The sequence below is a fragment of the Scleropages formosus genome, chromosome 8 (assembly GCF_900964775.1).
Source record: "Scleropages formosus chromosome 8, fSclFor1.1, whole genome shotgun sequence".
Classification (NCBI taxonomy): domain Eukaryota; kingdom Metazoa; phylum Chordata; class Actinopteri; order Osteoglossiformes; family Osteoglossidae; genus Scleropages; species Scleropages formosus.
In genome coordinates this window covers 26,142,112-26,166,822 of record NC_041813.1, presented here as the reverse complement: position 1 = coordinate 26,166,822, position 24,711 = coordinate 26,142,112, and the positions used below count along the sequence as shown (strand labels likewise).

The 24,711-nt window shown below is 42.2% G+C and overlaps 1 protein-coding gene across 9 annotated transcripts in view; it reads left to right on the top strand.

Annotated features, from left to right (window-relative positions):
* The window catches only part of LOC108937323 (myosin-10-like), a 45,023-nt gene that overhangs the window by 17,524 nt on the left and 2,788 nt on the right, over positions 1-24,711 (top strand). For 6 of the 9 annotated variants that reach the window (XM_018757160.2, XM_018757158.2, XM_018757154.2 and 3 more), the window contains exons 4-39: positions 2,486-2,513; positions 3,635-3,737; positions 4,241-4,279; positions 6,431-6,523; positions 6,943-7,006; positions 7,155-7,253; positions 7,588-7,731; positions 7,921-8,016; positions 8,920-9,038; positions 9,537-9,689; positions 10,780-10,953; positions 11,275-11,448; positions 11,608-11,722; positions 15,048-15,241; positions 15,588-15,709; positions 16,063-16,132; positions 16,398-16,558; positions 16,650-16,758; positions 16,961-17,092; positions 17,311-17,517; positions 17,656-17,793; positions 17,904-18,027; positions 18,128-18,299; positions 19,441-19,653; positions 20,136-20,280; positions 20,555-20,761; positions 20,852-20,956; positions 21,493-21,645; positions 22,044-22,292; positions 22,624-22,836; positions 23,061-23,273; positions 23,385-23,546; positions 23,646-23,774; positions 23,874-23,962; positions 24,086-24,209; positions 24,389-24,597. In XM_018757160.2, coding sequence (XP_018612676.1) covers positions 2,486-2,513; positions 3,635-3,737; positions 4,241-4,279; positions 6,431-6,523; positions 6,943-7,006; positions 7,155-7,253; positions 7,588-7,731; positions 7,921-8,016; positions 8,920-9,038; positions 9,537-9,689; positions 10,780-10,953; positions 11,275-11,448; positions 11,608-11,722; positions 15,048-15,241; positions 15,588-15,709; positions 16,063-16,132; positions 16,398-16,558; positions 16,650-16,758; positions 16,961-17,092; positions 17,311-17,517; positions 17,656-17,793; positions 17,904-18,027; positions 18,128-18,299; positions 19,441-19,653; positions 20,136-20,280; positions 20,555-20,761; positions 20,852-20,956; positions 21,493-21,645; positions 22,044-22,292; positions 22,624-22,836; positions 23,061-23,273; positions 23,385-23,546; positions 23,646-23,774; positions 23,874-23,962; positions 24,086-24,209; positions 24,389-24,597 — 5,041 coding nt within the window. Of the gene's footprint in view, positions 1-2,485; positions 2,514-3,634; positions 3,738-4,240; positions 4,280-6,430; positions 6,524-6,942; positions 7,007-7,154; positions 7,254-7,587; positions 7,732-7,920; positions 8,017-8,919; positions 9,039-9,536; positions 9,690-10,779; positions 10,954-11,274; positions 11,449-11,607; positions 11,723-12,045; positions 12,109-15,047; positions 15,242-15,587; positions 15,710-16,062; positions 16,133-16,397; positions 16,559-16,649; positions 16,759-16,960; positions 17,093-17,310; positions 17,518-17,655; positions 17,794-17,903; positions 18,028-18,127; positions 18,300-19,440; positions 19,654-20,135; positions 20,281-20,554; positions 20,762-20,851; positions 20,957-21,492; positions 21,646-22,043; positions 22,293-22,623; positions 22,837-23,060; positions 23,274-23,384; positions 23,547-23,645; positions 23,775-23,873; positions 23,963-24,085; positions 24,210-24,388; positions 24,598-24,711 lie in introns of all 9 variants that reach the window. The other 3 variants (XM_029254049.1, XM_018757155.2, XM_018757157.2) reach the window with 3 other exon arrangements.

Genomic DNA, 24,711 nt, shown 5'->3' with positions numbered 1-24,711 from the left:
CACCAAGTGACACATATATAAAGGTGGTGGTTTTTTTTTTTTTTTTTTTTTTTTTTTTTTTTTTTTTTTTTTTTTTTTTTTTTTTTTTTTTTTTTTAAAACATCTTGAGAAGGGTTGTGTTTTTAAGGCAGGACAGGATAGTTTAATAGAAGTGCGACATTTCAAACTGAAAAGAGGACAGGGTGTGTCTGTAAGGAATGATCATTTCCTTTTTGAATGTGTATAGTATATTGGCAACCAATAATGGAGAAGATAAGGTCTGCAGCTACTTTTTATATAAAACTTTAGTTTTTTTTTTTTTTTTTTTTTTTTTTTTTTTTTTTTGGGACATATTTTGTTGCTATTTGTATGTCCGTTCCCGTTCTTTTCAAATAAAGACTCAGATTCAGTTCTGCTAACTTAACCCCCCCCCTTGCTTTTTAAGGCCACTGAGAGAACCAAAAACTAAACCCATTTTTGAGCTAAATCCAGCAGCTGGGTCACAGGCTGTTCGCACTCTGCGTTATTGCAAGGACATCATTCTCAGGATAGTACGTCACTGGAATGGAGGATTGAACATTCTGGAGAAAATCCTTGTCTACATTGTTGAAGCTGAAGAAAGGTCCTGTCTGAGTAAAGACAGAAAGCAGCTCTCATACCCCCTGTGAAGTGTTCAGCAGTCCAAATAAGATAAGCGCTTGGCTCTAAAAGGGCTGATTTGTGATAGGCCGCAATTCAGTCCGGGAAGCACTTGTTGGCTGAAAAAAATATGACTGGATTAGGCACCTGCTTTCCAAAAGCGTTTGTACCTTATCGCCTGATTTGCTTTTGGATTTGCTCTGTTTTGGTTTAGGGAACAATCATGATTATTTTGCATACAGAAGTTTCCCTGGTCATTGCTCTTGGACTGTACCAGCCTGTACCTTCCCAAACCCAACTGAGCTCCTTGCCTTTACTCACTTTCAGTAATTTTCATCCATTTACTTGAAGTATGTGCTAGACCACTGTGGCTCAGGTTAAGTATCTTCCTTAACATTACAGAAGCAGTATTTGAATCCTCAACCTTCTTGCCATGAGTCTAGTTTTTCAATCACCCTAAACCACAAAAAGGTAGGATAGATAAGAAGCAGCAAGCTCAGAAAAAGATCAAATAGGAGTTTCAATTCTCTCTTTAGTGCACCGGCGTTGTGGAGAGTGTTTCCTTCCTTCTTTGGCGTTATAGAGAAGTGCACAGTGTCCTAACTTTCCCTTTCATTTGAGGCCGAGATCCCTGGGAAGTCTCTCAGGGCTCGTCTGCTGGTTCAGCAGGATGGTGAGCAGTTGTGGTTAGCCAGAGGCCCTTTTGCCTTCAGAGAGACTGCTGTGTTTTAATATGGTGTTTTGAATTCTTCCCTCATGGTGGTTTACACAGCCTCAGTGATTATACAAGCCACATGTTAATGAATCCATATGGTTGGTTGCATACAGCATGATTTGTGGGTTGGGGGTAGGGGCAGGATTTCTCAACGCAATTTAAAAAAATGCCAAGATGGAACATAATTATACAGGAAATGAAACGCCCATTTTCTGCCACAGAAGCATTCCAGTCATTTTTAGAGTACCAGTTGAGTTGGTGAGTAGTTGCTTCTGTAGATATACTCATAGGTGACGTAATGAGCTTGATGTTTGTCGTCATTGATTATGACACTGATTTGTTAGTGAGTCACGGTCTGTCCGCAAAATTTGGATATTTCAGCTCCGCTACCTGGCTTTTTACTCAGTTTCCTTGCAAACAGAAGCTGATAAGGGGTCTGGAACCTTGAGTCCAGGTTCAAGGCACAGTCAGCAGTTTAAGGGTCCTGCAGCTCAGTCTGTAGTTTAGAACCAAATATTAGAGGGTCCTGATTAGATTCCCTTGGATGCCTTCAGTCAAATTAAAACAGATGTGTACATATTTCAGGGTTTTAGATGATGTCTCAAGTTTAGCATTTTCCAGAGAACATCACAAGTAGATAAGTCTGGCCCTGTCCCCACCAAGGGGAATCATGGGAGAAGTTTGGGGAAAAGTTTTTGGTGCAAAGAATGCATACAGCTAATTGTCGAAGCAAAAACACACAACTGGAAAGCCATATCGCTATTTTATATGCAGTAAAAATGTGTGGGCCTTGTTCATTCACATTTGTCGAGAGCAGTTTTGCTGTATGTATTCTTATTTTTTGTACCCCATCTTGGCTGGAAGATTTAGATTTATTTCTCTGTTTGGATTCCACTGTAAGTACATGGCACAGCGCTGCCATTAAATTTAGTTGTGTTTGACCACAGCAGAGTAACACAGTAGATCACAGTACAGAACACTAGAGCCTTTTATACCTGGCCCTATGTTCTTAGACCTGAACTGAATCCAGACGCAAGTGACGTTGTCTTAGTCACTCACAATGATCTGTCACTCACAGCAATCTTCTCTAGCCTTTGAGTTCCTGGAAAGCTTAACAGAATGAATAACTGTGTCTTTCTGTTTCTCCTGCAGACCGAGAAGACCAGTCCATCCTTTGCACGTAAGTAAGCAGGTTTGGTACTCAGTGGGGGATCTGATGGATACTGTGCTATTATATATAATTACTATTATCTAGTTATCATGTAGCTGTCATTAAAACCAAGGTCAAGTTATTGTTAAAAGTGTAGCTTTTATAAATTGTAGTAGTCTGCATTTTACACTTCTGATTTTCTTAGACCAGAAATACATAATATACTTGATCCCCATGAAGTCAGTTATGTCATATTTTGCCCTTTTATTAAATACTTGTTGAATATTGGAAGATGGGCATGGAATTTTTTTTTTCCAGACAAAACTGGTAAATTTAAACACTCTGTAGCTTCTTTGGTTGTTAGACGTCTCCTTCGTTCCATATTCAAAATTAAGAGCCTTTGCTTGTTCACTGTATTTGCGTGAGCTCTGAGCAAATGGGAAAGTCAGTTTATTGTCTCGAAAGCAGAGCTGTCAGGTGCGGACTGACGTGGCACCACATTTTGCGGCATTCAGCAGTCCCGCTTTGCTGCCACCCACAAAGAGATTGCTAAGGTGCTGGCCAGTAGTGCATTGCTGGACATTAATCATCTTCAGTTCTTGATGCAGTTTTTGAAAACAAATGATCCATGTACGAGGTAGAATTTATGTATTCCTTTTATAACACAAGAAATAAAATACCATGGGAAAGAAAATATTTATTATACTCAGTGTGGGTTCAGCGATTAAAGCATTAAGACAACATTGAATGACAAGTGTTAATGGCTGCTGTCAAAAAGCCCCTGGAATGTGTTGTGTGTTCACTTGCCCTTGGTAGAACTGCGTTCAGCTTGCGCTACTTGGTAAACAGTGTGGCCTGTCTGCGGACGCTGCTGTCTGCACGGAGCTGTTGGTATCGCTGGAGTCGTGTCAGATCTCGCGCTCCCTGGAGGCTTGCGCAAACCACAAAATGTACAATAAGAGGGTGGAGAAAGGAAATGGAGACATACAGAAGCAGGGAATAGCAGCTCTGTTTGACAGATTGTGGGTTTTATAGCCATGCCACCAGCGGTTGTAGTGTCAGAACCCTTTGTACATGAGTGGGTGCAGCATCTTGTCTGAATTTGATGGTACCGCTAGGTCTCTTGTTCGTACTGCCTTCTCCCTACACAGAGGGGAGTCGGGGGCTGGAAAAACGGAGAACACCAAGAAGGTCATCCAGTATCTGGCACATGTGGCCTCATCCCACAAGGGGCGTAAAGACCACAACATCCCTGTGAGTTCTGTCATGTGTCCCCCAACATATCTGGTTCTTGTCACCCTTCTCTCCCTCCCCTCGTCTACATGTGAAGACCATCTAACTTCCGTTGATGCATTTTTCCCTTTATGAATGAAAGCCTTCATAGCAGAAAGTGATGTGTATGTGGCTCTCGCCACGTGACTGAACCGTGACATGAGATGTCTCCCACTGCTCCTGCCCTCTGACGTTCCTTAACCATCATACCACCTGCTGTGGGATATGCCTTCATTGTGACAGTTTATCGGTGACTTCACGTCATGCTGTGCTTTGTTTTTGTGCTCATTTTAAGTGCTCTTACTAAAACAGGCCTGACAGCAGAAGCTTTCACTAAGCACTTTGGTCACAATGTCAGTGTACAGTACACTGCTAACAGTCAGCATGTGAATTGGGAGGTATGGCTCATGTGCTCTGTTCGAGGTTTGGAAATGACGCCAGTGACTAACACGTGTGTTTGTTTGTGTGTGTTTGTATGTAACAAGCAGCCTGATTCGCCTAAACCAAAACCAGTGAAGCTGCAGGCAAGTTCTTTTATTTATTTATTTTTTTTTTTCTTTCTTTCTATTTTAACAAAACCAAAGTTTTGTCATGCATGATTGTTCTCCAGCTGACTACACATAGTAATTTAAAGGAAATCTGTTATGACATAATTCATAATATGTAAAGTAGAATTGATTATGCTGTTGATTATACCCCCCCTTACAATGAAGCAACCCTCTCAAAGTTTAAGCCACATATGTTTCACTAAGTATACTTTAAGTTTAGCTTTTTATTTAAATATATTTCTCTAAGTGCCATAAGATTTTATTTCTGAGATTTAGTTTAGATTTTCTGCTCTTGCTTCAGGGTGTTCAGACTGCTGCCTAAGCATTCATAAATAGATGAATAATTAGGAGATGCTTAAAGGCAAGATCAAAGCTAAAGCTGCACTGATACTAGTTTGCAGCAATCAGAGGCTTGTAGGAAATTGGCTTGTAGATGCAAAAAAGCATCAAACCCAAAATCTGCAGAATCATATCAACACATCCAAACAGTCACCAGACTCTTGAGAGTTGACAAATCAGCTGCACTAGTAGAACATGTGAAAAATCATCCAAATGGTTCTGTTTATATAAAAAAAAAAGGGTTTGAGTTAGATCGATAAATGGAACGTGTGTGGTCATGCGCAATCCATCAAAGACATAGTATTGCAGAATGACCATGTTTCCAGTCAGTCTTTGTGTGTTTATGAGCAGTAAATTCTTAGTTTCAGTTGAAGCTGTTTGATTATTTTCTTTGTTTTTTTTTTTTTAGCTTTTATTGTTTTGCCTTTCATAACCCCTATTGGTCATAGAATTGACTTACTTCACAATAACATGGGACTTCTAGAATATGGAGTGGATCTCTCTTTTGTTTAAGTAGAATGTCATCCCTCCTTCCAAATGTACCTCAGCTAATAATGGCACAGAAGATGTTTAAACAATCAGTCTGCTACTTTGCTGCAATAAAGAAGGGATGACTACAAACACTGAATTGTAAATCCCAGTACAGTGTCCCACTTGCTCTAACGCATCACAGCCGCAAAACTGACCTTTATTCTGCTTCTTTTTGCAAAACCTTGAATCAGAAGAACTGTCTCCCGTGCTTTTGATGGTGATCTGATGGTGTTTGCAAGCTTTTTCTGAAGGCCCCATCAGGTCCATAGGTGCAGCAGACATGTTCGGAATGCACCCTACTCACACTGTGGCCGAAGCGGCGTGTCCAGTCCGTGCTTAGGTCACACAGACCACCCACCGTCTGTCCTCAAAAGAGCAGGCTGTCTGTAGTGCATTCAGTAAAAAGGCAACATACTTTGCGTTTTTGATTTTGCCAGTTGTATTTCAATGGGAAATTATTAATCCAGCCAATGGATCAGTGAAAGTTTGTCTGGTTTTTCCCGCAGAAAGTGGAGGCTAGAAGTGGGTCGAAGCACCTCTTGGCGCATTAGGGCCTGTCCCACTTCTATCTGGGTCTTCTCTGTGTGTGACTCTGGTCTGTAGCTGTGTGTGAGGAAACAAATGTTAAGAATGTCAATCCCAGTGGGTGTGAATGTTTTCCGCTTTCTAACTGAGATGAAGAACCCAGAGTTTGGCTACTAGACTGCTTATATTCCCTTGTAGTGTTAATTCTTGTAAAGTGCAAGATGAGAGTAGAATTTCTTTTTCAAAATTTTTTTTTTTTTTTTTTTTTTTTTTTTTTTTTTTTTTTTTTTTTTTTTTTTTTAAATTATTGATATCTCATGAACTACAGAAGTGCCACTGAATTTTATAGCGGTAGCTGCTTCTCCAAAACTGAATCCTTGCAGTTTTTTTGTAACCTGCCTTTTTCCCCTATCTGTGATTCGAGAATTAATGGGGGAAGGCCATATTTGACACTGTATTAAGTTGTATTAAAGGGCAGTTGTATTAAATATATTATTTGGACAGAAGAGTCATTAGTGTTGGTTTCTTTAGGTTACACCTGTTTGTTTGCTTATGAATACTAATTAGTAATTATTTGGTAATACTCCAGTGGAAAACAACTACAACATATAAATACAGTGTTTTAAAGAGGCTTTCAAGCCTTGTTGTTAAGGTCCTTTGCATCATTTTATCATCTGTGTTTTTAAGTCTTTTATAGCCTAAAACCTGATTTTAACACTGCTTCTGCTTCAGGGTGAGTTGGAACGTCAGCTTCTGCAAGCTAATCCCATCCTGGAATCCTTTGGGAATGCCAAGACGGTGAAGAATGACAACTCATCTCGTTTTGTAAGTCAGAAATTTACATTTATTCATTTAGCAGACGTTTTTCTACAAAGCAACATAATTCTCAACTAAGAAGAGACAACTTCATCTCAGAGAACTCAGATTTAACTGCTTCCAGGCTGTGCAACAAGAATGAAAGATTATGTATTATACCACCATTTACTTTCCTTCTGTGTTACTGTAGAATTAAAGTTCTGTGGAGGGTCTAGCTTGGGTTTCAGTCTTCAGACAGGAGTAATAAATAGCACGATAGACTGGAATTCACTAATGGTTTCCTGGTAGCCGATAAAAGTCCACTTTCTCGAACAATCCTTCTGTTTGGAGTTAAAGGTGTTCCATCTCATTAAACTTGTCTGTACCTGTGACTACCTTTACATCTCTTTAGCTGCTGTGTGCATTTGTGTGTGTTTTCATCTCTTCAGGGTAAGTTCATCCGGATCAACTTTGATGTAACCGGTTACATCGTCGGGGCCAACATTGAAACTTGTATCCAAAAAGAAAGAAGTGGAGGAACAGTCCCGGTTATGTCCACTGCATTTAGGGAAAACTTCTTGATGGCAAGGCACAGTGTTGAATTGTCCAGCTGTTGTGTTCTTTATTGAACATCTGACTGGTCCTTAACCCAAGTGCCCAGACCTGCTCGAGAAGTCGCGTGCAATTCGCCAGGCAAAGGATGAACGCACCTTCCACGTCTTCTACCAGTTGCTGGCTGGAGCTGGAGAACATCTCAAGTGTGAGTCAAATGGCACTTGAGCAACATTTAAATGCTTCCTCTGTATTTGTACATCGTTAACCTAGGATGAAGTTGTGTGCTTTATGTGGCACATTTCCGTTGAACTTGAAAAGTTCCTGTTATGGTCATTAATTTTGCAAATAATTCACAAAACTGTAGTTTCCATGTCATAACAGGAACTCTGGTCTGCTGCTTCATCCAGCATTCACTGATGTTGGCTTGTGTTTTTATAAAGGTTCTAATCCATTGTGACTGGATAACTTGATGACTGTGATCATGGTCAGTGGCCCATTCCCAGTTTGATTTAGTGCCCCCTCCCTCTTCTTGTTCATAGCTGACTTGCTCCTGGAGGGGTTCAACAGCTACCGCTTCCTGTCCAATGGCAATATTCCCATTCCTGGCCAGCAGGACAAGGACAACTTCCAGGAGACCATGGAAGCCATGCATATCATGAGCTTCTCCCATGAAGAGATCCTGGGTGCGAGCGTGTTTTGAATGTGTACACACACACGCGCGCACACACACAAATATTACAGCTGATAATTATGTGCTGGGGTCTCAATTCCCCATTATAAAACAAAGGACTCGGCGTATTGTCTTGTGTAATTTACTTTGGCCTCCTTCTTGGTGTTTAATCAATGACCCGGCTATGACCGTGTTGTTATAGCCATGCTCAAGGTGGTGTCATCAGTGCTGCAATTTGGGAACATTGTCTTCAAGAAGGAGAGGAACACAGATCAGGCCTCCATGCCTGAGAACACAGGTAAGACAATCTACACCCTCCCCTCCAGGGTGTCGCCCTCTATACTGGACATTTTGAGCTCCTTTCACTGAGTCTTTTTTTTGATTGTATCAGTGACTCAGCTGTGCACCTTACCACCCTATCAATCACCGTTCAACAGTGTTGATAAAATAAACAGACCTTTACTGTTTTAAGACTGGGAGTTCAGTATTTATAGTTGGAAGAGGCAATTAGTTAATCCTGACATTAAAAGCAGACAGGACCAGATGTTGCAAACGAGCCGTCAGTGGCAATTTAGCGCTCGAATGCTTTGCAGTCAACATTTCCAAAGACCCCGCTGTGATATCTCTTGAGATTCCTGGCTATTTAAAGGGGAGAAAAAGGTGCAATTCGACACATAAATTTTGTTTACTCCAGGGTGCAGTAAAAAGCAGTATTTATATTTTATACTTTTAACAATCTTCATTCCTAAGCAGTTACAACATTAAAACTTAGCCAGATTTTCATGTTGAAGAATGTTGCTGGAGCAAATTGAACACTTCTTTCTTTTAATGGTGAGCCATAAAAGTGATATCATTCACACACTTGTCTACAAGGGCAACACATTCATGCTGCTGCTGGCTTACTCTGTTAAGTGAAAATACCGGGTAGGCTCCGATTCTCTGCAACCCCGTATGGGACAAGTGGTTCTGTGTGTGTGTGTGTGTGTGTGTGTGTGTGTGTGTGTGTGTGTGTGTGTGTGTGTGTGTGTGTGTGTGTGTGTGTGTGTGTGTGTGTGTGTGTGTGTGTGTGTGTGTGTGTGTGTGGGGTCTGGGTGACTTAGCAATATTTACAAACACACTACGGCTGCTTTCATTGTCTGCTATGATATGCTCATTATGTACCCTTCAGCCTGTCATCTCCTCTTTCATTCCCCTCTCCCAGCTGCCCAGAAATTGTGTCACCTTCTGGGTATGAACGTTATGGAGTTTACACGTGCCATCCTGACCCCACGGATCAAGGTGGGCCGCGATTACGTACAGAAGGCACAGACCAAAGAGCAGGTAGGTGTTCATAACTGAACAGAAACTGCAGAGCTCAGCATCTTCAGCTTTGTTGAATGCTTAATTCCAAGTGAAGACCATAGAATTTGTATTATTGTTGTCTAATTACATCTTTAAAATGTCATTTGATTTAACTTACTATTTTTCACAGTTCTTGTTCCACATACCTAGATCCTTATGTAGTGCAATGGAATAGGATATAATAGACATAAATGGATTCTCTGTAAAAGGGAAATAAGCGGCGCAGCAGGCTTGGCCGGGTCCCGCTCTCTGGCGGATCTGGGATTTGAGTTCCGGTTGGGGTGACTGGCATCCCATCCTGGGTGTGTCCCCTCCGGCCTTCCACCTTGTCTTTCTGGGTTAGGCTCTAGCTCGCCGCGACCCTGCTCAGGACAAGCGGTTTCAACCTCTGTGTGTGTGTGTGTGTGTGTGTGTGTGTGTGTGTGTGTGTGTGTGGGGATTCTCTGTACTTGAAGGCTCTTCCTGTACCCTACCCAGGCAGACTTTGCAGTGGAGGCCCTAGCAAAGGCCACATATGAGCGGCTTTTCCGCTGGCTGGTTCATCGCATCAACAAAGCCCTGGACAGGACCAAGCGCCAAGGCGCCTCCTTCATTGGCATCCTTGACATTGCTGGCTTTGAGATCTTTGAGGTACTATGAGTGACAGTCGTACATCACTACCACTGAAGTAAATGTTCTGCACTTTGCCAAGAATACCTCACCTAGAGATGTATTCATTTAAAACTCATTAGTGTTTCTCAGGTGCACCAGATCCTTTTCAGTCACTAACAACTGATTTACATCTAAGGGTAACAGCTTCTCACATAAAAATAAACCACTATCTAGACCCCTAACTATATGGCTGGAGTGGAGACTGAATACCTTGGAAGTTATGGAGACACTCTTTCAAGGTGTTGCAGAGAACTGAATATTTGCATTGCATTACATCAGCGCTGAGATTCCCCATACTGCATTGCAGCAGAAGGGTCCCAGTAGTTCATCTTGACTCTCCTAATTTCAGTTTTTCTCTCAGCTGGATCAGCGAGTTGTCCTCTGAAGCCTGTATGACATTTTTGGTTTGTTCCATAACTTAATCCAGTCTTTATGAAAGGCACACAATAAAGCAATAGAATGTTAATATGGGTCAGATGTAAAGTTGCAATATGGACATTTAACATTAACTGATATACCTTAGGTTGGTTATTCTTCTGATTTAAGTCTTGACCCACAAACGCGTTCCAAAAACAACAGTTGTTGTTGTTTGCAGTTTTGTGAATTGTTGGTATTTGATTTGTCAAATTGTTTGAGATAAATCTTTCAGAATTATGCTTTACTGTGTGTAATGTAGCATTTCCTAGTAAGAATGTACTGTACCTTTCCAAAAATACTTTTTTCTGCAACTCCTGCAGTTTCTGGCATGATCTATTGCAGAGTTACCCAGGAGGAAGCAATGTCCAGCTGAGATGTTCTAAGAGCCATAAAAAAAATCTGAGCCATGAAAAACATCTTCCAAAGGAACTTATATGTGTTAATGAAGGCCATGTCCTGGCAATGAAAGTCACACAGTGAATTGCCTTAGTTATATCAAGAGAAAAACAGACTTTCCAGAATAAATTTTATTAATTTCTAAGTCCTTTATATCATTTATGTTGTAGGTTCTAGTTTGAGACATTTTCAATTTATTAGACATAAACAGTTCCTAAATTTTTTTTCCTGCCTCCTCTCTTCTTGTGTCTTGCAGCTGAACTCATTTGAACAGCTGTGTATCAACTATACCAACGAGAAGCTGCAGCAGCTCTTCAACCACACCATGTTCATCCTGGAGCAGGAGGAGTACCAACGGGAGGGCATTGAGTGGAGCTTCATCGACTTCGGCCTGGACCTGCAGCCCTGCATCGACCTCATAGAACGCCCGGTCAGTTTGGGTACATTTGGGTTTCCGTTTAAGCTTTTTTGCTGCACGGAAAGTTCAATAGATGCTCCTTGGTCTGTTTTTGTAGCACAGTGTGCTAAGAGCTTCCTAAAACAAGGTATGCCATCATGAGCCTGAATATTTATTTATTTTTTTTTTAATGCTGATAATAAAGATGATTAAATACGCAGGTTGGCAACTGCAGAGTTTTTATTAACAGGTGTTATTTCAGAAAACTTCACATTTTATGCCAGAAGGTGACCTCAGTATTTGAAAAATGCGATGTCATCACAAAACATTTTTGTGTTGTGTCAAATTTTACAGACTAACCCTCCTGGCATCCTTGCCCTCCTTGATGAGGAGTGTTGGTTCCCCAAGGCCACGGACAAGAGCTTTGTCGAGAAGGTGGTCCAAGAGCTGGGCACCCACCCCAAGTTCCAGAAGCCCCGGCAGCTGAAGGACAAAGCTGACTTCTGCATCATCCACTATGCTGGAAGGGTATGAATTGACTAGAAGCTCAAGTTGATATCTTATTTAACACAGTTAAATATTCAGCTAGTTTACTATTATTACTTGTGTAAGCCCTCTGAACTTTGGTATGGAGGTTATGGAGATCGTATGCAGTCGGTTTCATAATTGTCCCCCTTTCCCTCCCAGGTGGACTACAAGGCTGACGAATGGCTGATGAAGAACATGGATCCCCTGAATGACAATGTGGCCACACTCCTGCATCAGTCCACTGACAAGTTCGTGGCTGAGCTCTGGAAAGACGGTACTTAAGCTTCAGATGATGAGACACAACATGAGGATTACATAACTCAGGATTTTTTTTTCTTCTGAAGTAAATGAGTTAAAAAATATTCAAAGATAAGCCCATTCTGTGTGACTGAAACTTAAGAGTTCTGTTGTTAATTTGCATGAGATTTCCTGCTTGTGGAAGTAACATTCAGGTAAAGTGTGATTCTTTTTACCGTGACCCTAGCTGTGTACACTACTAACCCAGTGTTCTTTTTTCTGTTTGTGCGCATCGGCCCTGTTCTTCTTTTGTTTTTTGTGTTTTTTTTTTTTTCTTTTTTCTTTATCTCTCAACTGTAGAGATTCAGAATTTTCAAAGAGCCTCTTTCTATGACAATATTTCTAGCCTCCATGATCCTCCAGGTGAATCCACACGGTAGTGGTGGAATTGTGTGCTTATAGAGATACCCGTCGCCTCTCTGCTTGCATGGCGTGGGCATTGTCACCAGGCTGCGAATTGCTCACTGTGTAGCTCCTCCATTCTGGGGACAATGCTAATTGGAAAACTGTAGACATTGTTACAGAGACTTTTCTCATTGTTTAGAATGCCTTTCAGCAATGTTTTGCTACAGCTGTTGAGAATTTGAACAGATTGGAATTAATCTTAAAAGCATTTAACATCTCTCAAAAGCCTCATGACGACAGAGCATTTCTCTCATCGCTCTGTGGGGCATTTTCATTCAGGTGTGATTGTGATACATGTCACTTGAGGCACACTAATAAATTTATAAGACCCCTAAATCGAATGTGGAAAATTTGTCAGCTTTGGAATTTGTAGTTTTGGGCACTAGGAAGTGAGACAGTTAAGGACACAGTCTTGAAACCTTATAGCTGCCAGTTACAATTTTATATACTGCTGTTGTAGCCTTGAGTTACACCTATAAAATACACAGCAGCATTTGAAAGTAAGTGTAAGTAAATATGAAATTTACTTTAAGATCACGTTTAGGCAAAGTAACAACTCACCGACTCTCGCTCACTATCATTAACCCCTTGTAGAAATCAGAGTTGCGATGATCCAGAACCTATCCCAGGAACACAGGGCCTTAGGCTTATAAGGATTTACCTTGGACAGGACACCAGTCCATTGCAGGGTAGCCACTAATAAGAATCACAAATCTACCTAAAACGCATGTCTTTGGACCATGGGAGGAAACCGGAAAACCTTGAGGAATCCGGCACAGACACGGAAAACATGAAACTCCATGCAGAGTCAAACAGAGTCAAACCCATTCTCAAACAATTCAGAGTTGTGAGATAGTTTCATGACCAGCTGCACCACTGCACCACCCACTAAGTAACAAACTAATAATAATTTCCAAAGCATTTTAGTGTAGTGCTACAAAATGATTTGCCATCACTGGTGGCATCAAATCAAGATGGATAAGCAGGCTTTACATCTTTCTGGGATCCAGCAGGATTTCCATCCTTCTAAGACTCTTCTGCACAGTATGAGGAATAGTTAGGGCTTTGACTCAGCAGAGAGTTGGGGGGAATAAATTTCACAAAATAAATTAGGCTGGAATCTGAACCATGTGTTCTGTGGAGTAAATCTGCAGGATTGATGTTGCTCCTCATGCGGGGACAGCTAAGCAGGGCTCTAATGGAGTCTGAATATTTCCTGAGCAAATAGTGAGAAAACCTCGGAAGGCACATGACATTCCAGTGGCTTTTTGTGTGTGCTGGTCTCGTAAAACGGCCATTTTAAGGGTTTTTTTCGTAGGGTGGATAATATGTAATGTTTTGCAAAGCATATGTTATTTATTTTAGTAACTAATGACTTAAGCATACTTACACCATTGGAATTTGTTATCCACTGCCTTTGGCATCAAGAATAGTTTTCATTTGACATTAAATGCTTGAGTGTTGCCTGATTGCCTCTCCGCTTATTTTGACTTTTGTATCTTTAATAAGGAAAACATCCGTTAAACCAGAACCCTACAAAACCTTTAAAAAATGCGGCAGTCAGAAGTAAATAGTATTAGACTAAGTTCAAGTGACATGAAGAAAACAATGTGCTTTTCTTTTTTGAGTGAATTCTCAGGTGGCTGAACTTTCTGTATTGAAAATAAAAATGAAAACAGAAAGCCAAGAACCAAACAGAACACAAGTTAGAAGAAATGCTTTAATATGTGTTTCAGATTTTTTGAATTTTAAAAGATTAACGTTAACAGGTCAAATAGGATTTTGACCATTTTGCAAAACACCTTAGTTTCCTCTTTAATGTGTTTGGTTGTGGTATGTAGCTTTTTTTCTTGTTAATTAAGATGAGAGGATATAAAAAAAAAAACTATTTCTGTTGTCAGAAACATTTTGTCCAGTTTTAAATTGTATAAACAATAGCAGTTTGAAACAGTACTTTAAAGAAAGAGAATAAATATCTGATTAACATGTATGACATGGCACTTGTCCTCAACAGATTGGATGATTTTTTGAAAGATTGCTGAAAGGAAGAGTGCATTGATCACATGCCTGCTTAACAGGGTGACCAGCATTGAGCCCTCTTACTGGCTAAAGTAAAATATTTAGGTGTTTTAAAGGTAGAATTTCACTAACACAACATTTAAAAGGTTAAACGGTTATCAGATTGCTTCTGAGATATACCTGGAAAAGCTTTGAGATATTTTGGCTTTTTAGATTTTGGGGGAAAAGAACTGGAAAGATAAATTCAAGAATGAAGTACTTTTTGACTTAATGAATAACTGTTCCATTAAGAATAAGAATATCCCATATTGCCACGATCTATCAACATCTTTAAGGACACATTTCGGATAGAGCAATTGTCGACATGTTAACCTTGTTTTCAATGGTAATGTAATGGGTATTTCATGAGAAGATGAACATTTTAGTAAATATTTATAAATATTAAAAATACTATCAATATAAATGCTGTCAGTGTTGGGATTTTGATGGGGGTTAAGTAACAAGAAACCACTCCAAAACCCTTACACCATCATTTAACCAATGCTTGCACCTGTTGAAGTAGAGGAATCTGGATGAGCTCTTGTCAGTTGTGTTTATTTGAAGTGTTATGTCTCCTTCAGTGTTTGTGTAAAAGTAGCCTTCCATCAGCCATCCTGTCCTGTCCTATCCATTCACTTCCATGCAGCTTCCTGAGGTTGTCAGTCATGTCTTGTAGGCTTCACATGTCAACTCCTTCATCTTGACCATTATCATCCACTCAGGCCTCCTGCTCCTGCCTGCTTAGCGTGCCGCTTGCACGTCCACCTTAGCCACCCTCCATCTAATGACCTCTTCTCACCAACTTTTTAATTAACACAATCTCTCCCTGTTACCGACAGTGGATCGTATTGTGGGCCTGGACCAGGTGGCTGGAATGAATGAGACCACCTTTGGCTCAGCCTACAAGACTAAGAAGGGCATGTTCCGCACGGTGGGCCAACTGTACAAGGAGTCGCTCACCAAGCTGATGGCCACCCTGAGAAACACCAATCCCAACTTTGTCCGTTGTATCATCCCTAATCACGAGAAGAGAGTGAGTCAGGATTACATGTCCTCATCCAGCCATTGCCCACTCTACCCTGAAACAGCCACTAAACTGATACACATATGAAAAGCATCTATTTTTCACCAAGAATGACTGTGTTGGACCTATCAGGCTACACACGGACAGGGATTCTATTCTTCAGATGACCATACTTAATATCTATACTTTCTCTGTAATGTGCCTCCACTGTGTTACATGTGAATGGTTTTGATAATTATAGTGCTTTAACGATATGTCTGTTAAAAATAATTGTGAAATTCTTTTGTGATTTAACTTTCATACTGTTGCTGAATTATTAGAAGAGATATGTTTCCCTTTATCTTTCCAACCTCAGGCAGGAAAGCTGGACCCCCACTTGGTTCTGGACCAGCTGAGGTGTAACGGTGTCCTAGAGGGAATCCGCATCTGCAGGCAGGGTTTCCCCAACCGCATCGTCTTCCAGGAGTTCAGGCAGAGGTATTGCTTCACAGTCACCCAGCATATCGCCAAGACGGCATTCCACCCCCAGCATTCATTAGTGACTAATGACTCATGGCCTGGACAACAGAACCTTCTTGCTGTTTAAATTCAGCCTGTTGCTTTTCATACCTGTTTCATTGTCGATACAAAATCTCTATTCTGGCTACCTTTTTATAACTCTCAAAACCATTGTTGGCTATTCAGTGAACAGAATAAAAAAATGTTTATTTTTCTTTAAATTGCTCCTTTGATATTTTTAACTTAAAATTTTAATATGCATGCAGAAGCCATTCGCTGTTTCTTCCTGTTCTCATCACATTTAAACATATAACTTTTTGCTAATTCTATAGATATGAGATCTTGACCCCAAATGCAATCCCTAAGGGCTTCATGGATGGAAAGCAAGCCTGTGAGAGGATGGTAACACTCAATTTTTTTTTTTCTTTTTAAACTTAAGTTTGACTTGGAGATGCGTTTCTTGGTCCATCTGATGCCAAGTTCCAGTTATAGTATGTTGTCTCTTATCTCCTCACTTTTACAAAAAATTGTATATCGTGTATAATTATGAATTTGTGGATTATTTAGCTCTGTAAATGTTGTGAGTCAGACAAGTCTTTAGATTTTTCCTTTTTAAGTCAAGTGGATTCTAATAAGCAGCCTCTGGATATGGCACGACCTCCTACAGATCCAAGCCCTGGAGCTGGACCCTAACCTCTTCCGAATCGGCCAGAGCAAGATCTTTTTCAGGGCTGGGGTCCTGGCTCACCTGGAAGAAGAGAGAGACCTGAAGATCACCGATATCATTATTTATTTCCAGGCCATGTGCCGCGGCTACTTAGCTCGCAAGTGAGTCCCTCAAAATTGTCTTCACAATTGAGTTTCCAGTTACCAAACCATGAGACCATGGGTTTATATCCACCCTTGCTTTCTTTCCCAGGGCATTTGCCAAGAAGCAACAGCAGCTCAGTGCCCTCAAAGTCCTACAGAGGAACTGTGCTGCCTACCTGAAGCTGCGTCACTGGCAGTGGTGGAGGCTCTTCACAAAGGTTAGCCATTTTTAGAAAACTTGTATTCAAGAATGCTTTTTTGCCCCTTATAAAATGCAACCCTTTTCAATGCTAACATTTGTGAATACACACACTATAGAATTACCTTATAAAATTCATGTCTTTTTTTTATGTTCCTAGCTTACATTTGTTCTTGGTTTTGGAACACAAAACAAGGGGCACTGTTGTCTGTCCCACACAGGTGAAGCCCCTTCTGCAGGTGACACGGCAGGAAGAGGAGCTACAGGCCAAGGATGAGGAGCTGTCCAAAGTGAAGGAGAAGCAGACTAAAGTGGAGAGTGAGTTGGCTGAAATGGAGAGGAAACATCAGCAGGTAAGTAACCAGAATAGCTGTTCAGTTCTCACAATCGACCAGAGTCAGATGTTTGCTCCTTCCATGAATCACTTCACTGTAAAGGTATAAAATGTTTTTTGCAGTCATAAAACCAAGAAGTAGTATGTTGAGGATGGTTTGATTCAATACTTCTGCTTGAGGGCAGTCGAAGTTTCAACTTCTGTGCCATCTGCCTGTCCAAACGCATACACCTCTAGCTTCTGGAAGAGAAGAATATCCTAGCAGAGCAGCTACAGGCAGAGACAGAGCTTTGTGCAGAAGCTGAGGAGATGCGAGCACGCCTTGCTGCCAAGAAACAAGAATTGGAGGAAATCCTGCACGACCTAGAAGCCCGTGTAGAGGAAGAGGAGGAGAGAAATCAGACCCTGCAAAATGAAAAGAAGAAGATGCAGTCTCACATCCAGGTGGGGCCCTTAAATAACTGTACATTAACCAAATGGGAAGAAGTAAAAAGTATGCAACTTGTCCATACTGTACTGGTAGCCTCCAAGGCTGTAGCTCCCATTGTAATTGACCCAACATTCTCACTTTTTCCATTGGAGGACTTGGAAGAGCAGTTGGATGAGGAAGAAGGTGCTAGACAGAAGCTTCAGCTGGAGAAGGTGACAGCTGAGGCAAAAATTAAGAAGATGGAGGAGGACATCCTGCTTCTGGAGGACCAAAACTCCAAGTTTCTGAAGGTGGGAGGTGCTATACATGTGGGAAGAGTGGTACCAGAACCCTGTTCAAAATCCTGCTGCTTCTGAAGGGCACAGATATTTGATTAGCTTGATTCCCCTTGTTGCTATAGGAGAAAAAGTTGCTTGACGATCGTGTGGCTGAGATCACCACGCAGCTTGCAGAGGAAGAGGAGAAAGCCAAAAATCTTGGAAAAATAAAAAACAAGCAAGAAGTGATGATCGTGGACCTGGAAGGTGACGGTTCCTCACATCTCCCAATGTGTGGTGGCACTGTTTGTCTTCACAAAGCACACGAAAAAGCTTTTCACTTCACTTGTGGCTCTACTGTCCCCAGAGCGCTTGAAAAAAGAGGAGAAAACTCGCCAGGAGCTGGAGAAGGCCAAGCGGAAACTCGACAGCGAAACGTCTGACCTCCAGGACCAGATTGCAGAGCTGCAAGCCCAGATAGATGAGCTGAAGACCCAGCTGGCTAAAAAGGAAGAGGAGCTGCAGGCTGCTCAGACCAGGTGAAGTTTAGAAGAGCTCCTCTGTTTGGGAAGCACAAAAAAAGGTTAATTGTTTTTAGCAAAATGGAAGGTGCCTTTTATTGGTTTTTGTTTCCGTTCATCTATTTAATTCAAGGGTACATCAGAAAGGTGCCATCTGGGACACAGTTCCTTAACCCCTACACTATTGTTACAAACATGAACTAGCAGTGAGCATTATTGCATTTTTTTAAGTTGGAAAATGCGGCCATTGCCTCAAATGAACGTGGTTTATTCAGCTGGCTTAGTGAACGTTAAGACCGTGATGCTTAATAAGGGCTTCGTCATATTCACTCCTTTTTCTAGAGAACCAAAACTTGTTGTAGTTCATGAAGAGAAGGTCATAGATTTACTCAGTGATGCAAAACGCTGCCATCTGCTGGATAGGATGTCTTCTTGGGATTCACTGTACATCAGTTACTGCCTGTCCAAGTCCCTAACCCAGTTTTTTCTGATCTCAGTATATTTCCAGGTCATAATAGTTTAAAAATAAACAAAAATGATTAATTTATTCAAAAAATGGCTCCATGACGCATGCTGAAATGGACACTATATGAGATTCATGCTAAATAAAAGTCTGAAATAACACCCACATCACCTGCTTTCCTGGTTTTGGAGTTGTTAAAGTGTATATTATTGCAGTGGTTAGTGAATTTCATGGTACATTATATATCTGTTCATCCAGAGCATCTCATTCTACCCATTTATGTAATACTTTTTTTTTTTTTTTTTTTTTTTTTTTTTTTAACAAATGCATGATTGTTTTTCTGTAGAGGGGCACAACCTGGATACCTTTTTAGTTACGAATCTTTTGGTTTCCTGGTTTCCTAGTAGATCACACTCCTGCCTTAGAATAGAAGCCATTTCCTCCTTCGGTAAAATACCCAACGGGGTGGAGGGTGGCAGTTGGGAGGGAGTACTCTAGCAGTCAGTGATGAAATAGAGCAGCAGTCTGTGCTGCTCTTTACTCTTTCATCCTTTCTCTGTGTGTGTGTGTGTGTGTGTGTGTGTGTGTGTGTGTGTGTGTGTGTGTGTCCATATTTTTGTTTCAGGAGTAAGAAAATAGTGACGTAGTAATTTAAAACTTGCGAATTTATGAACCTGTGTGTGTGTGTGTGTACAGGAATGATGAGGAGGTGGCCCAGAAGAACAACGCTCTGAAGCAGGTGCGGGAGCTGCAGGCCCAGCTGGCCGAGCTGCAGGAGGACCTGGAGTCAGAGAGGCTGGCTAGAACCAAGGCTGAGAAGCTGAAGAGAGACCTGAGCGAGGAGCTGGAAGCTTTGAAGACGGAGCTGGAGGATACCCTGGACACCACTGCAGCACAGCAAGAGCTGAGGTAGAGGGTACCGCCAGTCTTTACCTGCCGCATGACTTAGACTTTCAAGATGCGGGGAATATAATTAGACTGAATTATATTTCTTTGTTGTTATATTTGGATTAGACAAGAGTAACTTACTTAGTTATGCATCTCTGTTAATGTTATAAAAGCCAACAAAATTCCTAAATGGATTTCTTTGTTTTTAATCCTGGACATGGAGGATTGCAATGCCTCACATTTTCATTCAGCGTAAACATTTAAGTGCTTGATTGTTCAATTAAGGAAAATTTACTTTTTAATTTATCGCACCGAGCACTGTTGAGGCTCTGGAACCATCTAGGATCAGAATGTAGACCTGTATGTAAGATTTTTGTATTCTGGCATAGAAAGGTATGCAGTTCATATTTTACTGTTTCTTGAGTTCATCATTTATCCAAGCATGTAAAAGTCTCTAATGACAATCCCCATGGCTGCTCTTCTCTCCCTGCCAATCCCCTCAGGACCAAGCGTGAGCAGGAGGTGGCTGAACTGAAGAAGGCCATTGATGAGGAGACCAGGAATCACGAGTCCCAGATTCAGGACATGCGTCAACGACACTCCACTGCCCTGGAGGAGCTGTCTGAACAGCTGGAACAGACCAAGCGGGTGAGTATGAGGCAAGAGGGCATGAATAATTTGTACCTGGATACATTTCTGAAGAAAGCTGGAGGTGTACTGAAATATTATGTGCCAACTACATTGCAAAATAGTGCAGTTGTCAGTCTCCACCAGGAATTTGAATCTCTCCCATGATCAGTTGTTTAACCACTTGGCCATCTATCTGCTGGTCTAGTGCTAAGTGTTAAGGTGAATTTTTCCAAACTGCACTTTTTCCCAAGGCATGGTGGCTGATGCAGAGACTCTTTATTTTGCGGTTTAGTTCAAGTCAAACCTAGAAAAGTGCAAGCAGTCTCAAGAGAACACAAACAGAGAGCTTGCAAACGAGGTGAAGGGGCTGCAGCAGGTCAAGGTTGACTTGGAGCACAAGAGGAAGAAGCTGGAGATGCAGGTCCAAGAGCTCACAGCTCGGGTGACGGAGGGAGAGAAGTCAAAGAGTGAGCTGGCTGACCGTTCCCACAAGCTGCAGGTTAGAGTTGGAAAATCATGGGAAAAGACACAGATTGACAGTGAATGTGTTATGGAATAATTGCTGTAACCCGAGTCTGTTTATCTGCAGACAGAACTGGACAATGTCTCTACGCTGCTGGAGGATGCAGAAAAGAAAGGAATCAAACTGGCCAAAGATGTTGCTAGCTTGGAGAGTCAATTGCAGGACACACAGGTGAGCTATGGGCAGTGGGCCAAAAGTCCTTCATTATGTATTGGGTGCTTGAAATTAATTTATGATAGAGGAATTGTATTGCTGAGTTTACTAGTCAAACTCGGGGTCTGCAGATTGCGCTGCTGTGTCTTACTCCATTGTGTGACGGCCGGCACGGTGGCACAGCAAGTAGCGCTGCTGTCTCAGAGCACCTGGGCAGCGTGTGAGAGGAGCTTGCACGTTATTCCCGTGTTTGCGTATGTTTCTTCCCACGCTCCAAAGACATGCTGTTCAGGTTCACCCATAGCGTGAGAGTGACAGTGTGTGCGCGTGTGTGTGTGTTCGCTGATGTATGGATGAGTGATCCATTGTAAGTAGTGTATCTAGCAGTGTAAATCACCTTGGTGAATAAGGTGTGTGGGCGGATAACACTACATAGTATCCATGGGAAGTTACTTTGGGGGGGGGGGGGGGAAAGCATCTGATAAATAAATAACTGTAAAATGTAAATGTGACAGCACTCCTGTCTAAACATGAGCTGGGCTTTACAACACCAGGAGCTGCTTCAGGAGGAGACAAGGCAGAAGTTGAACCTGAGCAGCCGAGTCCGCCAGCTGGAGGAGGAAAAAAATGGTCTACAAGAGCAGCAAGAGGAGGAGGAAGAAGCACGCAGAAACCTGGAGAAGCAGCTGGCCACCCTGCAGGCCCAGGTGAGTGACACATGCTTAAACACACACATGTGTTTAAAGGTTACAGGTGGTCCCTGGTTTACGATGGGGTTACATTCCCCGAAACCCATCATAAGTCGAAAATGCATTTAATACACCTAATACACACCTCTGTGTGACAGAATGGGATATGTGGATCGCTGTTACTGCCCAGCATTGCGAGAGAGTAACACTCCGCATCTTGCTTTCCTGGGGAAAAAAATTAAAATCCAAAATTTTACTGAATGTCTATTGCCAGCTCACCATAGTAAAGTCGAAAAAATCACAAGTGGAACCATCGTAAATTTGGGAGCACCTGTATTCTGAACAACACTGTGAATAACGATCCAAATTCCACACAAAATAACTTTATTATGTTTATTTTTCATTTTTACCCGTAGCTTGTTGAGACAAAAAAAAAGCTGGAAGATGATGTTGGTACAATGGAGGGACTGGAAGAAGCAAAGAAGAAGCTGCAGAAGGACATGGAGTGTACTGCTCAAAGGCTGGAGGAGAAAGCCTTGGCATTTGATAAACTGGAGAAAACAAAGAATCGACTGCAACAGGAGCTGGATGACCTAATGGTAGACTTGGACCACCAAAGACAGATTGTCTCAAACCTGGAGAAGAAGCAAAAGAAATTTGACCAGGTGTGTCAGAATTTCATTACTGCCTGACAATGTTAATACATGTCGTCTGTATAACGCTGATTAGAGCAGTGGATTTGGGAAATTAATGAAGAGACACACACGCTGTCTGAAACCGCTTGTCCCGAGCGGGGTCGCGGCAAACCGGAGCCTAACCCGGTAACACGGGGCGTAAGGCTGGAGGGGAGGGGACGCACCCAGGACGGCACTCGAACCCCGAGACCTGCCAGAGAGTGGGACCCGACCAAGGCCGTAATACATGATGTCTGTATGTAATATTACTTTAAGGGTTTTAGACTAATGGTAAGAGGCCCTTGTTGTGCCTGCATGACAGATGCTGGCAGAAGAGAAGAACATATCAGCACGCTTTGCCGAAGAGCGGGATCGAGCAGAAGCGGAGGCTCGGGAGAAGGAGACTAAGGCGCTGTCCCTGGCCCGTGCATTGGATGAGGCCCTGGAGGCCAAGGAGGAGCTTGAGAGGGTCAATAAGCAGTTACGTGGAGAAATGGAGGACCTCATGAGCTCCAAGGACGACGTGGGCAAAAATGTATGTGTGTGACCCTCTACGCTGCCTTTGTAGACAGCTGTGCTAATACTGAATCAATGGATCTTATGGATGTTTTGGATATCTAAGATTTAAAAAAAAAAAAAAATGTAATTTCACTGCCTTCACTTAAGTCAAGAGAGAAAAATAAAAAGATCATTAGAACTGCAGAGTAAGAACTGTTGCTTGTGTTGTTCACAGTATAATAAGGCATGTTACTTGTGCAGGTTCATGAGCTGGAGAAGTCCAAGAGAGGCATGGAGCAGCAGCTGGAAGAGATGAAGACCCAGCTGGAGGAGCTGGAGGATGAGCTGCAGGCCACAGAAGATGCCAAGCTGAGGCTGGAGGTCAACATGCAGGCCATGAAGGCCCAGTTTGAGCGTGACCTGCAGGCCCGTGATGAGCAGAACGAAGAGAAGAAGAGGCAGCTGGTCAAGCAGGTGCACAAATATTCATCATAAATCCAGATCTGGGAAAAAAAATTGGCAGTGGTACATGGCCACATTTAATGCCCAGATACTTTCACTAACACATTCTCTTGCCCACTCAAGGTACGGGAAATGGAGGCCGAATTGGAAGATGAACGCAAGCAAAGAGCTTTGGCCATTGCAGCCAAAAAGAAGATGGAGATGGACCTCAAAGACCTGGAAGCTCAAATTGAAGCAGCCAACAAGGCCCGTGATGAAGCCATTAAGCAGCTGCGCAAACTCCAGGTTAGCAGCCCCACAATCATAAAATGTTCTGCTCTTTAGTTCCTTAGCAGATCTTGTTTTTGCAGTGCTGGACGTTGTGGCCTCTCTCATACTTTTCAGGCTCAGATGAAGGACTACCAGAGAGAGCTGGAGGAGGCCCGTGCTTCCCGTGATGAGATTTTTGCCCAATCTAAGGAAAATGAGAAGAAACTTAAGAGCTTGGAAGCAGAGATTCTTCAGCTACAGGAGGTGAGGGTCATGCATCTTTTGGTTTAGGCAGAATATTCTCCCTGCGTCTTACAGCATATGTTGACGTGGATTTGTTCCCTTTTCGTGACCACGGTCCAGGATCTAGCAGCTTCAGAAAGAGCTCGGCGGCATGCTGAACAAGAGCGTGACGAACTAGCAGATGAGATCTCCAATAGTGCCTCGGGAAAGTGAGTGATTTTGATGTGTATCCTCAAAGGTCTTGTTCCAAGGTCATTTCGTGATAGGTTGCACCTAATCAAGGGGTCCGCTCTGAGCCTTGGGTTCTGTTTTCTGAATATGCCTTTTTGAAGGTCAGCTCTGCTGGAGGAGAAACGAAGGCTGGAGGCCCGCATTGCCCAGCTGGAAGAGGAGCTGGAGGAGGAACAGAGCAACATGGAACTTCTCAACGACCGTTTCCGTAAGACCACCATGCAGGTGAGTTGCTGAGCAACCATCAAGCCAAAGGTGGAAGGAGGAAGAAACTACTGCCAAAGCAGATTGTATAGCCTAACATTACACACTTCATATACAACACTCAACAAACTGTATTTTCAAAGATGTGTGCTGCTTTAGTGGTAATATCTCACCCAGTCCCCACCCCATCTCTCCCTAAGGTGGACGGCCTCACCTTGGAGCTGTCAGGGGAGCGTAGCGCAGCTCAGAAGAGCGAGAATGCCCGGCAGCAGCTGGAGCGCCAGAATAAGGAGCTGAAGGCTAAGCTACAGGAACTGGAGGGTTCGGTTAAGTCCAAATTCAAGGCCGCTATTACTGCGCTAGAGGCTAAGATCATACAGTTGGAGGAACAATTGGAACAGGAGGCCAAGTGAGTGAGAATTTTTTTTTTTTTTTTTTTTTTTTTTTTTTTGTTTTAGGCACATCTGTTTACCTCTTAAAAAAAAGCGAGCTTTGCTTAGAACCAGTATTTACAGTACTTTAT